General features: G+C 33.6%; 1 protein-coding gene across 1 annotated transcript in view; it reads left to right on the top strand.

The window, feature by feature from the left end:
• LOC136039527 (serine/threonine-protein kinase SMG1-like) overlaps positions 1–13174 on the top strand; it is a gene marked incomplete in the record, with an annotated part of 282681 nt that overhangs the window by 154516 nt on the left and 114991 nt on the right. The window contains 1 exon segment of the mRNA XM_065723331.1: positions 10249–10401. Within this exon segment, the coding sequence (XP_065579403.1) occupies positions 10249–10401 (153 nt within the window).

The raw sequence follows: 13174 nt of genomic DNA, 5'->3' as shown, positions 1-13174 counted from the left end.
ACGTGCTACAACTAAAAATAGGCGTACCAATAATACTTTTAAGAAATATAAACCCACCAAAGCTTTGCAATGGCACTCGACTTGCCGTAAAAAAAACAATGGAAAACCTAATAGAGGCCACAATCTTGACAGGGCCTTTTGAGGGTGAGGCTGTTCTTATTCATCGCATTCCCATGATTCCAACGGATCTGCCTTTTCAATTTAAAAGATTGCAATTCCCAATTCGATTAGCATTTGCAATCACCATTAACAAAGCTCAAGGTCAATCATTAGAAAAATGTGGTATAGATCTTAATACTGATTGTTTTCCCCATGGACAATTGTACGTTGCATGTTCGAGGGTCGGTAAACCTGACAATCTATTTATATGCAGCGACAATTGGACAGCGAAGAATGTTGTATATTCGCAAGTTTTACGCAGTTAATTTGTATTGTATCTATCTATCTATCTATATAAAAACGAGTTGTGTGTATGCATGTTTGTTTGTTTGTAAAAAGAGCATTTGCATATGATGTCATTATTAGTACATACGGCTTTGTATATGCAGAGACAATGGGAAAGCCAAGAATGTTGTATATTCGCAATTTTTACGTAATTTAACTCCTGCAGACGAAATGAATGCTTGCCTAAAAAATTCTAATTTATGGGCACACGTAAAAATATTAAAATTAACTACAAATATGCGTGTCCGATTGCAAAACGATGACTCTGGTCAAACAGTAGACTCAATTTCAGGACGTATACAACTACCTGCTGATTTCTGTAATTTAGTGACGTCCAAAAATGAATTGATTGAAAAAGTATTTCCGAATATTCTAAAAAATTATAAAAATAATAAATGGCTAAGTGAAAGAGCGATTCTCGCACCCAAAAATATAGACGTCCACGAAATCAACAATATCGTTTTGACCAAGATTCGAGACCAGGCAGTCCTTTACAAGTCAGTCGACACAGTTTTGGAACCAAATGAAGCGGTTAATTATCCATCTGAATTTTTAAATTCCATAGATCCTTCAGGGTTTCCACCACACGTGCTACAACTAAAAATAGGCGTACCAATAATACTTTTAAGAAATATCAACCCACCAAAGCTTTGCAATGGCACGCGACTTGCCGTAAAAAAACAATGGAAAACCTAATAGAGGCCACAATCTTGACAGGGCCTTATGAGGGTGAGGCTGTTCTTATTCCTCGCATTCCCATGATTCCAACGGATCTGCTTTTTCAATTTAAAAGATTGCAATTCCCAATTCGATTAGTATTTGCAATCACCATTAACAAAGCTCAAGGTCAATCATTAGAAAAATATGGTATAGATCTTAATACTGATTGTTTTTCCCATGGACAATTGTACGTTGCATGTTCGAGGGTCGGTAAACCTGACAATGTATTTATATGCAGCGACAATTGGACAGCGAAGAATGTTGTATATTCGCAAGTTTTACGCAGTTAATTTGTATTGTATCTATCTCTCTATCTATCTATATAAAAACGAGTTGTGTGGACGCATGTTTGTTTGTTTGTAAAAAGAGCGTTTGCATATGACGTCATTATTAGTACATACGGCTTTGTATATGCACAGACAATGGGAAAGCCAAGAATGTTGTTTATTCGCAATTTTTACGTAGTTTGAACCACATGTATAAATCTATCTATATTCACAGGTGGGACACAGGGACACAACTACAATGGTGCATAACTAATATGGCGCGTAACGACTTACGCGCGCGGGGGGGCTTGGGGGGGCGCGAAGCGCCCCACTAACTTGGTTTTGGGGTGGCGCGAAGCGCCACCCCAACAGCTAGTCTTCTATATATATAAAAATAAGTTGTCTGTCTGTGTGTCTGTCTGTGGATCAGGTGACGTCATGTTTCTGTGTCGACTGACGTCATGAAGTTAGTTGTCGTCATTTTTGCTATGACGGTGACGTCATTAATGGTATTTAAGACATGCGTTCACGGAAAAATGTTTAATTGTAAAATGACTGAAGAACCTACAATGGCAACAGCCGAGGAAGTTGCTCAAAGAGTCTATGCCAAAAAACTTGCTGCTGATAGAGAAAGTAAGAAAAGAAAGCGTGCCGAGGAATCACAAGAACAGCAAGAAAACAGGCTTGCAGCTGATAGAGAAAGTAAGAAAAGAAAGCGTGCCGAGGAATCACAAGAACAGCAAGAAAACAGGCTTGCGGCTAAAGAACGCAAAACCGCGCAGTTAGATGAAAATCCACCTGGAAAGCGAGAGTCAAAACATATCAAAACAGAAAATGATAGCGATGATGATTGGGTTTGGGATTTTGACTTGGATAAGGTCATCAATGCCTACCAGATTCAAGTTAAAAAACAAAGGTTCGGCGATATGTACTTCATAGTGACGCTGAAAAATAAAGAAGAAAAAAAAAAACTGAAAAAATGTAAAAAACTAAAAAAACTAAAAAGAAAAAACACTCAAAGATAAATTACAGACCGGGACACAAATGACGACCGACACAGAGGGAATATAAATGACGACCGGGAACCTCAAAGAAAAATTACAGACTGGGACACCCGGACACAAATCACGACCGGGAATATAAATGACGACCAGGACGCAGGGACACAACTACAACGGGGACGCCGGGGGCACAGGCGGGATATATAATTGACGACTGAGACACAGGGATTGTTTGAATAGAAATTACAGACCGGGACACCGGGACACAAATGACGACCGGGACACGGGGACACAGGGAATATAAATGACGACCGGGACACTCAAAGAGAAAATACAAACTGGGACACCAGGACACAAATGACGACCGGGACACAGGGAATATAAATGCTATTTATATGCACAGACAATGGGACAGCGAAGAATGTTGTATATTCGCATGTTTTACGTAGTTAAAAATATATATTTATATCTATCTCTATTCACAGGTGGGACACAGGGACATAGCTACAATGGCGCGTAACTAATATGGCGCGTAACGACTTACGCGCGCGGGGGGGCTTGGGGGGGGGGGCGCGAAGAGCCCCACCAACTAGGTGTTGGGGTGGCGCGAAGCTCCACCCCAACAGCTAGTATATATATATATATATATATATATATATATATATATATATATATATATATATATATATATATATATATATATATATATATATATATATATATATTTATATATGCCCACTTAATTGGATAATTTGTCTTGGCTTTTTTCTACAATTGGCCATGACTTTGACTTTTCTCACAATTATTCCCCTTTTTTTTAATTCAAATATATAGTTTATAACATAAACTATTTTTATTAATATAAACGCATAAGTTTATTTTTGAATACTATTTTTTGGTCGTTACGTTGACTCCAGTAAAGAAATCAGCAATGCAACAGCACAACTGCAGAAACAAACAAACACCACACAACCGAACATAAAAAATTAAAACAAAAAAGAAAAACAGAAGGAGAAAGGAAGACTATTTTCCTACTTTACTAATTAATATAGATAAGTACTTGAATGAGGCCTTAACCCTGCTCATCCATCCAATTACATAGGTCAAACAGCATAGCCGTACACATTCAACCGCAAAGAATAATCCATGGACAGGTAGTCGTGTCGTAAGTAATTATAAGTCGTCATATACCGCATAATTAAAACTATAAATCAAACAAATAATTCAAAGGCGACCAGGCAACACAAGTGCTCATTAGGAGAATGCACACTTGCCTATAGGGTTTCGGTGCTTTAAATAGATAGAGCTATAGACAAACACTGAAACAAAAATTTGATGCCTTAGAAACATTTATTGGAATTTTAACAAGAACTAACGTGCTATGTGAAAAATTATACCTGTCACCCAACACACTAAGATCCGATACTTAACTATTTTTACTTTTTAAATTAAAAATAATTAATATTAATTTAATTAAATTTAAATTATTTATGCTATTTGAACTGAGGATTTTTATGAAGACTTTAGAGCTGACCTCCAAGAAAAATTCAATGCTTCAGATTATAAGAAAGATAACTCTTATGACTTCCCTGCAGCGAGTAAAAAAGTAATAAGTATGATGAAGGATTAATTATCTGGAACAATAATGTCCGAGTTTGTAGGTTTAAGATCAAAAGTATATGTTCATTTAAAAGAGGGTGACGATTAAACCAAAGCAAAGAAAAAATTGAAACGTATCAAAACGAATATTGTGAAAGATAAAATAACATTGCAGAATTATTAAGATGTATTATTCGGAAAAGTGGAAAGCTTTTCAAAACCTCAGCATACTTTAAGAGCAAACAAATATAGAATGCTCTTAGAAAAACAAAATAAAAAAGCTCTAGATAAAACAAAGGATTTGAAAAATATGGTAAACACGGCACCCTGGGAATTTAATTCCTTGAAGCTAAAAGCTATAATCCATGAAGTTCGGCTACAAGTTTCAAAGCTATAAGCTTCAAAGCAATAAGCTTCATAGTTGAAGTTTACGAAGAAAAAAGTTTTAACTAGTAAATGGATGGAAAAGCACCTATTAAAGTATATGAATGTGGGAAAAATAAAGATCGTTTTTAAAATAAACATTTGCTAGCACCTCAATGGTCGTTTCGACTATTTGTTTGGGGTAACTCCGGATGTGGTAAAACCAATTTACTCTTGAACTTGATTTATAATTACTTATACTTTCAAAAAAATTATCTGTATGCCAAAGATCTTGAAGAAGATAAATATAAAAATTTAGTGATTCACATGAATGTTTTGGAAGAAAAAACTGACATGGATCTTTTTTTGCGAGCAATAATAAAAGTGATATCATTGATGTAGATGACCTAGATCCCAGGGTTGAAAATTTAGGTATCTTTGACGGTTTTGTTAACAAATAGAAAAATTGAATATTTATTCTTGAGAGAAAGAAAACAAAATACACCAATAATATATGTTTCTCAGAGCTATTTTGATACACCAAAAATTAAACGAGTAAACTGTTACTCTTTCGCATTTTTCAAGTGTTGTAATCCAACAAAATACACCAATAATCTATGTTTCTCAGAGCTATTTTGATGCACCAAAAATTAAACGATTAAACTGTTACTCTTTCACATTTTTCAAGTGTTGTAATCCAACAAAATACACCAATAATCTATGTTTCTCAGAGCTATTTTGATACACCAAAAATTAAACGATTAAACTGTTACTCTTTCGCATTTTTCAAGTGTTGTAATCCAACAAAATACACCAATAATCTATGTTTCTCAGAGCTATTTTGATACCCCAAAAATTATACGATTAAACTGTTACTCTTTCGCATTTTTCAAGTGTTGTAATCCAACAAAATACACCAATAATCTATGTTTCTCAGAGCTATTTTGATACACCAAAAATAAACGATTAAACTGTTACCCTTTCGCATTTTTCAAGTGTTGTAATCCAACAAAATACGCCAATAATCTATGTTTCTCAGAGCTATTTTGATACACCAAAAATAAACGAGTAAACTGTTACTCTTTCGCATTTTTCAAGTGTTGTAATCCAACAAAATACACCAATAATCTATGTTTCTCAGAGCTATTTTGATACACCAAAAATTAAACGATTAAACTGTTACTCTTTCGCATTTTTCAAGTGTTGTAATCCAACAAAATACACCAATAATCTATGTTTCTCAGAGCTATTTTGATACACCAAAAATTATACGATTAAACTGTTACTCTTTCGCATTTTTCAAGTGTTGTAATCCAACAAAATACACCAATAATCTATGTTTCTCAGAGCTATTTTGATACCCCAAAAATTAAACGATTAAACTGTTACTCTTTCGCATTTTCAAGTGTTGTAATCCAACAAAATACACCAATAATCTATGTTTCTCAGAGCTATTTTGATACACCAAAAATAAACGATTAAACTGTTACTCTTTCGCATTTTTCAAGTGTTGTAATCCAACAAAATACACCAATAATCTATGTTTCTCAGAGCTATTTTGATACACCAAAAATAAACGAGTAAACTGTTACTCTTTCGCATTTTCAAGTGTTGTAATCCAACAAAATACACCAATAATCTATGTTTCTCAGAGCTATTTTGATACACCAAAAATAAACGATTAAACTGTTACTCTTTCGCATTTTTCAAGTGTTGTAATCCAACAAAATACGCCAATAATCTATGTTTCTCAGAGCTATTTTGATACACCAAAAATAAACGAGTAAACTGTTACTCTTTCGCATTTTTCAAGTGTTGTAATCCAACAAAATACACCAATAATCTATGTTTCTCAGAGCTATTTTGATACCCCAAAAATTATACGATTAAACTGTTACTCTTTCGCATTTTTCAAGTGTTGTAATCCAACAAAATACACCAATAATCTATGTTTCTCAGAGCTATTTTGATACACCAAAAATAAACGATTAAACTGTTACCCTTTCGCATTTTTCAAGTGTTGTAATCCAACAAAATACGCCAATAATCTATGTTTCTCAGAGCTATTTTGATACACCAAAAATAAACGAGTAAACTGTTACTCTTTCGCATTTTTCAAGTGTTGTAATCCAACAAAATACACCAATAATCTATGTTTCTCAGAGCTATTTTGATACACCAAAAATAAACGAGTAAACTGTTACTCTTTCGCATTTTTCAAGTGTTGTAATCCAACAAAATACACCAATAATCTATGTTTCTCAGAGCTATTTTGATACACCAAAAATAAACGAGTAAACTGTTACTCTTTCGCATTTTTCAAGTGTTGTAATCCAACAAAATACACCAATAATCTATGTTTCTCAGAGCTATTTTGATACCCCAAAAATTATACGATTAAACTGTTACTCTTTCGCATTTTTCAAGTGTTGTAATCCAACAAAATACACCAATAATCTATGTTTCTCAGAGCTATTTTGATACACCAAAAATAAACGATTAAACTGTTACCCTTTCGCATTTTTCAAGTGTTGTAATCCAACAAAATACGCCAATAATCTATGTTTCTCAGAGCTATTTTGATACACCAAAAATAAACGAGTAAACTGTTACTCTTTTGCATTTTTCAAGTGTTGTAATCCAACAAAATACACCAATAATCTATGTTTCTCAGAGCTATTTTGATACCCCAAAAATTAAACGATTAAACTGTTACTCTTTCGCATTTTTCAAGTGTTGTAATCCAACAAAATACACCAATAATCTATGTTTCTCAGAGCTATTTTGATACACCAAAAATTAAACGATTAAACTGTTACTCTTTCGCATTTTTCAAGTGTTGTAATCCAACAAAATACACCAATAATCTATGTTTCTCAGAGCTATTTTGATACACCAAAAATTAAACGATTAAACTATTGCTCTTTCGCATTTTTCAAGTGTTGCAATCCAACAAATTACACCAATAATCTATGTTTCTCAGAGCTATTTTGATACACCAAAAATAAACGAGTAAACTGTTACTCTTTCGCATTTTTCAAGTGTTGTAATCCAACAAAATACACCAATAATCTATGTTTCTCAGAGCTATTTTGATACCCCAAAAATTAAACGATTAAACTGTTACTCTTTCGCATTTTTCAAGTGTTGTAATCCAACAAAATACACCAATAATCTATGTTTCTCAGAGCTATTTTGATACACCAAAAATTAAACGATTAAACTGTTGCTCTTTCGCATTTTTCAAGTGTTGCAATCCAACAAAATACACCAATAATCTATGTTTCTCAGAGCTATTTTGATACACCAAAAATAAACGAGTAAACTATTACTCTTTCGCATTTTTCAAGTGTTGTAATCCAACAAAATACACCGATAATCTATGTTTCTCAGAGCTATTTTGATACCCCAAAAATTAAACGATTAAACTGTTACTCTTTCGCATTTTTCAAGTGTTGTAATCCAACAAAATACACCAATAATCTATGTTTCTCAGAGCTATTTTGATACACCAAAAATAAACGAGTAAACTGTTACTCTTTCGCATTTTTCAAGTGTTGTAATCCAACAAAATACACCAATAATTTATGTTTCTCAGAGCTATTTTGATACCCCAAAAATTAAACGATTAAACTGTTACTCTTTCGCATTTTTCAAGTGTTGTAATCCAACAAAATACACCAATAATCTATGTTTCTCAGAGCTATTTTGATACACCAAAAATTAAACGATTAAACTGTTGCTCTTTCGCATTTTTCAAGTGTTGCAATCCAACAAATTACACCAATAATCTATGTTTCTCAGAGCTATTTTGATACACCAAAAATTAAACGATTAAACTGTTACTCTTTCGCATTTTTCAAGTGTTGTAATCCAACAAAATACACCAATAATCTATGTTTCTCAGAGCTATTTTGATACCCCAAAAATTAAACGATTAAACTGTTGCTCTTTCGCATTTTTCAAGTGTTGCAATCCAACAAAATACACCAATAATCTATGTTTCTCAGAGCTATTTTGATACACCAAAAATTATACGATTAAACTGTTACTCTTTCGCATTTTTCAAGTGTTGTAATCCAACAAAATACACCAATAATCTATGTTTCTCAGAGCTATTTTGATACCCCAAAAATTAAACGATTAAACTGTTACTCTTTCGCATTTTCAAGTGTTGTAATCCAACAAAATACACCAATAATCTATGTTTCTCAGAGCTATTTTGATACACCAAAAATAAACGATTAAACTGTTGCTCTTTCGCATTTTTCAAGTGTTGCAATCCAACAAAATACACCAATAATCTATGTTTCTCAGAGCTATTTTGATACACCAAAAATAAACGATTAAACTGTTACTCTTTCGCATTTTTCAAGTGTTGTAATCCAACAATAAAAAATTAAACGATTAAACTGTTGCTCTTTCGCATTTTTCAAGTGTTGTAATCCAACAAAATACACCAATAATCTATGTTTCTCAGAGCTATTTTGATACCCAAAAATTAAACGATTAAACTGTTACTCTTTCGCATTTTTCAAGTGTTGTAATCCAACAAAATACACCAATAATCTATGTTTCTCAGAGCTATTTTGATACCCCAAAAAATAAACGATTAAACTGTTACTCTTTCGCATTTTTCAAGTGTTGTAATCCAACAAAATACACCAATAATCTATGTTTCTCAGAGCTATTTTGATACACCAAAAATAAACGATTAAACTGTTACTCTTTCGCATTTTTCAAGTGTTGTAATCCAACAAAATACACCAATAATCTATGTTTCTCAGAGCTATTTTGATACACCAAAAATAAACGATTAAACTGTTACTCTTTCGCATTTTTCAAGTGTTGTAATCCAACAAAATACGCCAATAATCTATGTTTCTCAGAGCTATTTTGATACACCAAAAATAAACGATTAAACTGTTGCTCTTTCGCATTTTTCAAGTGTTGCAATCCAACAAAATACACCAATAATCTATGTTTCTCAGAGCTATTTTGATACACCAAAAATTAAACGATTAAACTGTTACTCTTTCGCATTTTCAAGTGTTGTAATCCAACAAAATACACCAATAATCTATGTTTCTCAGAGCTATTTTGATACACCAAAAATTAAACGATTAAACTGTTACTCTTTCGCATTTTTCAAGTGTTGTAATCCAACAAAATACACCAATAATCTATGTTTCTCAGAGCTATTTTGATACCCTAAAAAATAAACGATTAAACTGTTACTCTTTCGCATTTTTCAAGTGTTGTAATCCAACAAAATACACCAATAATCTATGTTTCTCAGAGCTATTTTGATACCCCAAAAATTAAACGATTAAACTGTTGCTCTTTCGCATTTTTAAAGTGTTGCAATCCAACAAAATACACCAATAATCTATGTTTCTCAGAGCTATTTTGATACACCAAAAATTAAACGATTAAACTGTTACTCTTTCGCATTTTTCAAGTGTTGTAATTCAAAAGAAATTGATAGAATCAGACAAAACCATGTATCTGACTAAAAAGAAAAATTTATCAACTACTTTAATGTAACTACTGTACAGCAATAATCTATGTTTCTCATAGCTATTTTGATCCACCAAAAATTAAACGATTGTAACGATTTTGCATTTTTTAAGTGTTTTAATCCGAAAGAAATTGATAGAATCAGACAAACCCATGTATCTGACTTGAAAAAAGAAAAAATTGTCAACTACTTTAACGAGGCAGCAAAGGATAACGGATTTTTACTAATTGATTTGAAAACACATGATGGATCTTTCGTGAACAGAAAGAACTTGGATATTCGCTTAATAAAATTATACTACCTGACTATTCTTAATATTTCATTCATATTATAGGAATCCATGAATTCAATCCGTGGACCAGATGCAGCGTCTTGGGGAGAAATCTTGAAAGTTTTAGAAGAACTGTGTAATGAATCGTCTGTTTCTGGGTTTTTGGCTGCAACTGACTTTCTATCAAAAGCTGGACAAGCTGGTATGGTGGCTCAGGTAAATAAACGTTAATGAATTGAAATAGTCTAGGGGGTCTACCACAACCTCTTCCCTTTCTGTTTATGCTTAAGTTCATCTTTTCTTACGCTGTTTCTTAGGAGTGACTCTTGAAACACAAGGGCTGTTGAATTTTGATGAGAAATATTTTGATGAGAAACACAAGGGCTGTTGAATTTTGATGAGAAATATTTTTTAAGAACTTTGAGACTTTAGCGTAAAGAGCGAGGGTTGAGGAAGCGACAGTCCCCTAATATATATAGAAAAATTTATTGTTCGTAATTTGTAATGTTACTCCTTACTTTCAGTTGAGAACTTTAATTTAAATTTCATTAAACTAATATTAATTTTTTTAATTTAACAAGTAGAAATAGTTAAGTATCGGATCTTAGTTTGTTTCGTGACAGGTATTATTTTTCACATGGCATGTTAGTTCTTGTTAAAATTCCAATAAATTTTTTTAAAGCATTAAAATCTTAAGCTTTGCTATCTTCGTATTTTTTTTTAAGGCAAACCAGAAGAAATACACACATGTCTCTGGTACAGCGTAGGTGTGTCCCAGGCGTGAATAGGATGGGATGCGGTACTAGACCCTAAAATTCCAAATTGGCAGTGCTGATCTCCGTTTCAAGGCTCTTCAACCAGGAAATGCAATGGGGGACTGGGGGCTACCCATCCTGTGCTTTTGAATACCCTTCCTGCTTACTTTCTCCATGCTTCTCCAGGTATCCATTTAGAGCTGGGTCGGCTCTGGCTAAGTTTACGGAGTCATGCTCCTGACCCCCATCACAAACCAAAGAACTGGCCACACGAGGAATCGAAACCTCGCCCTTTGGACAAAGGGTTGCAAATCCAGCATGCCAACCACTCGGGTAGGTTACCAGGCGTAGATGCACTGAGATGTAAAGTTTGATTAATCTGACGATTTTCTCTATTTGCATGAGAGTTAATTTGGGGGAAGTGGCGTTTAAAACACAAATTAGATTTTTTTTTTTGTAAATAACCATTTTTAAAGTTTTCTCTGGGGAGGGGTCTTTCTTATCCTTATTTATTCTCTATTGTGGAGTTCATTATACATCCTCTCTGCAGGTATGATGTATACTGTGAGGTGAATTTCAGTGGTGTCGATATACGAAATTTAGGGGTTGGGTTAAAATTTTATTGTTCAAAATCTAGTTTGAGGGGGGCAAATTTGTCGTTTTTTCAATGTTTTTATTGACAGTCCGAAAAGGTATTTATATTTTATGAAGTACACCCCCCCCCCCGCGGAATTTCTTTGTTTTTCAAAATCCAAATAGGACAAAAAACATAGAGGCACTTTCTACCCTGCACCCCCCCCCTTCCACCTGGAACCACTGGAAACTTTCTATCATAAAAAGTAGCAATACTACGCTTATAGAATGGTATAAAGATTGTAAAATTATACCCTAAACTGTAACATACTTCCCTAGTACCCCTATAAGAGGCTATACCTCATTCATTATTAATTACTCTATATTTACAATCACTTTTCTATGCTGCAATCTTTTCGGTGTAAATGACTTTAGTTTCATTGATTAATTAAAAAAGAAAAAATGATTGGACATCTAGATTGTTTTTTTGTATAGTTTAAGGATAAAACTATTTTGTTTTTTTTATGAAAATAAGCTTTACTTTTTTCGTTTCATGAACAAAAACATCATGAAACATAAAAAAAAGTTAAAATTTTTTTTTAGTACTTGTTAATGTAGCCTTCTTTTCGAGATATCCTGATGTTCCTCTAAAATGTACCCACTTTCTTTCGTAGCCCCATTAGGGAATAGCCCTATTTATAATTGCTTGCTATATCATGAAAAGAGAAATCACTAATGCAACAGCACAAACACAAAAAAAAGAAAAAAAAAAAAGAAAAAAAAAGAAAGACAGAAGGAGACAAGGAAGACTGTTTTCCTAAATTAGTGATTAATATAGACCAGCACTTGAATGAGGCCTTAACCCTACTCATCCATACAATCACATAGGCCAAACAGCATAGCCATACACAATCAACCATAAAGAATAATCCATGGACAGGCAGTCATGTCGTCAATAAGTATAAGTCGTCATTTACCAAACAATAGAAAAAATAATATAGACAAATAATTCAGAGGCAACAACCCAACACAAGGGCTCATCAGGAGAATACACTGGCCTATATAGGGTTTCGCCACTTTAAATTCTCTACCAAGCACAGTGTTGTGGCTACCATAGAATATCCATGGCATCCCCGTGTCAGGTATCACCCCCAAAATGCATGCCTATGAAAAAAAAAAAAAAAACAACAAAAAAAAACAGCAAATGTAAAACAACCAAGTAAAACCAATACAAGCTTACCCTGTTAATATATCCCTCTTTTTAGCAACAATAGGTAAACTAAATATTATAAAATTGGCAACTAGGCCCCCTGTCACGCTCATTTTTTCCCAAAATCACTTGATGAAAATTTTGAGAAGTTATTTTGGTCAGCATATTCCGAAAATCAAATAAATTTTTTCTTTTTGGATGACGCAATCCCCATAGCCCCTATGGGATGGACTGGAAGCTGTGAACTTTCCCCTTTGTTTACACATAGTATTGGTTAGTGGGGAGTATCCAGACGTTTTCAGAGGGACTTTTTCTGGGGTGGAGTCAGGAGGAGAAGGTTACGTGGGAGGATCTTTCCATGGAAGAATTTAGCATGGGGGAAGGAAATGTTCCATGAAGGGGGTGTCGGATTTTCCAGGATTAATTAAGAAACGATCAGAAATTGAATATA

Source organism: Artemia franciscana, chromosome 19 (assembly GCF_032884065.1).
Source record: "Artemia franciscana chromosome 19, ASM3288406v1, whole genome shotgun sequence".
NCBI lineage: Eukaryota > Metazoa > Arthropoda > Branchiopoda > Anostraca > Artemiidae > Artemia > Artemia franciscana.
Note: the sequence above shows the minus strand (reverse complement) of the source record. Positions and strands in the feature narration are given on the sequence as shown.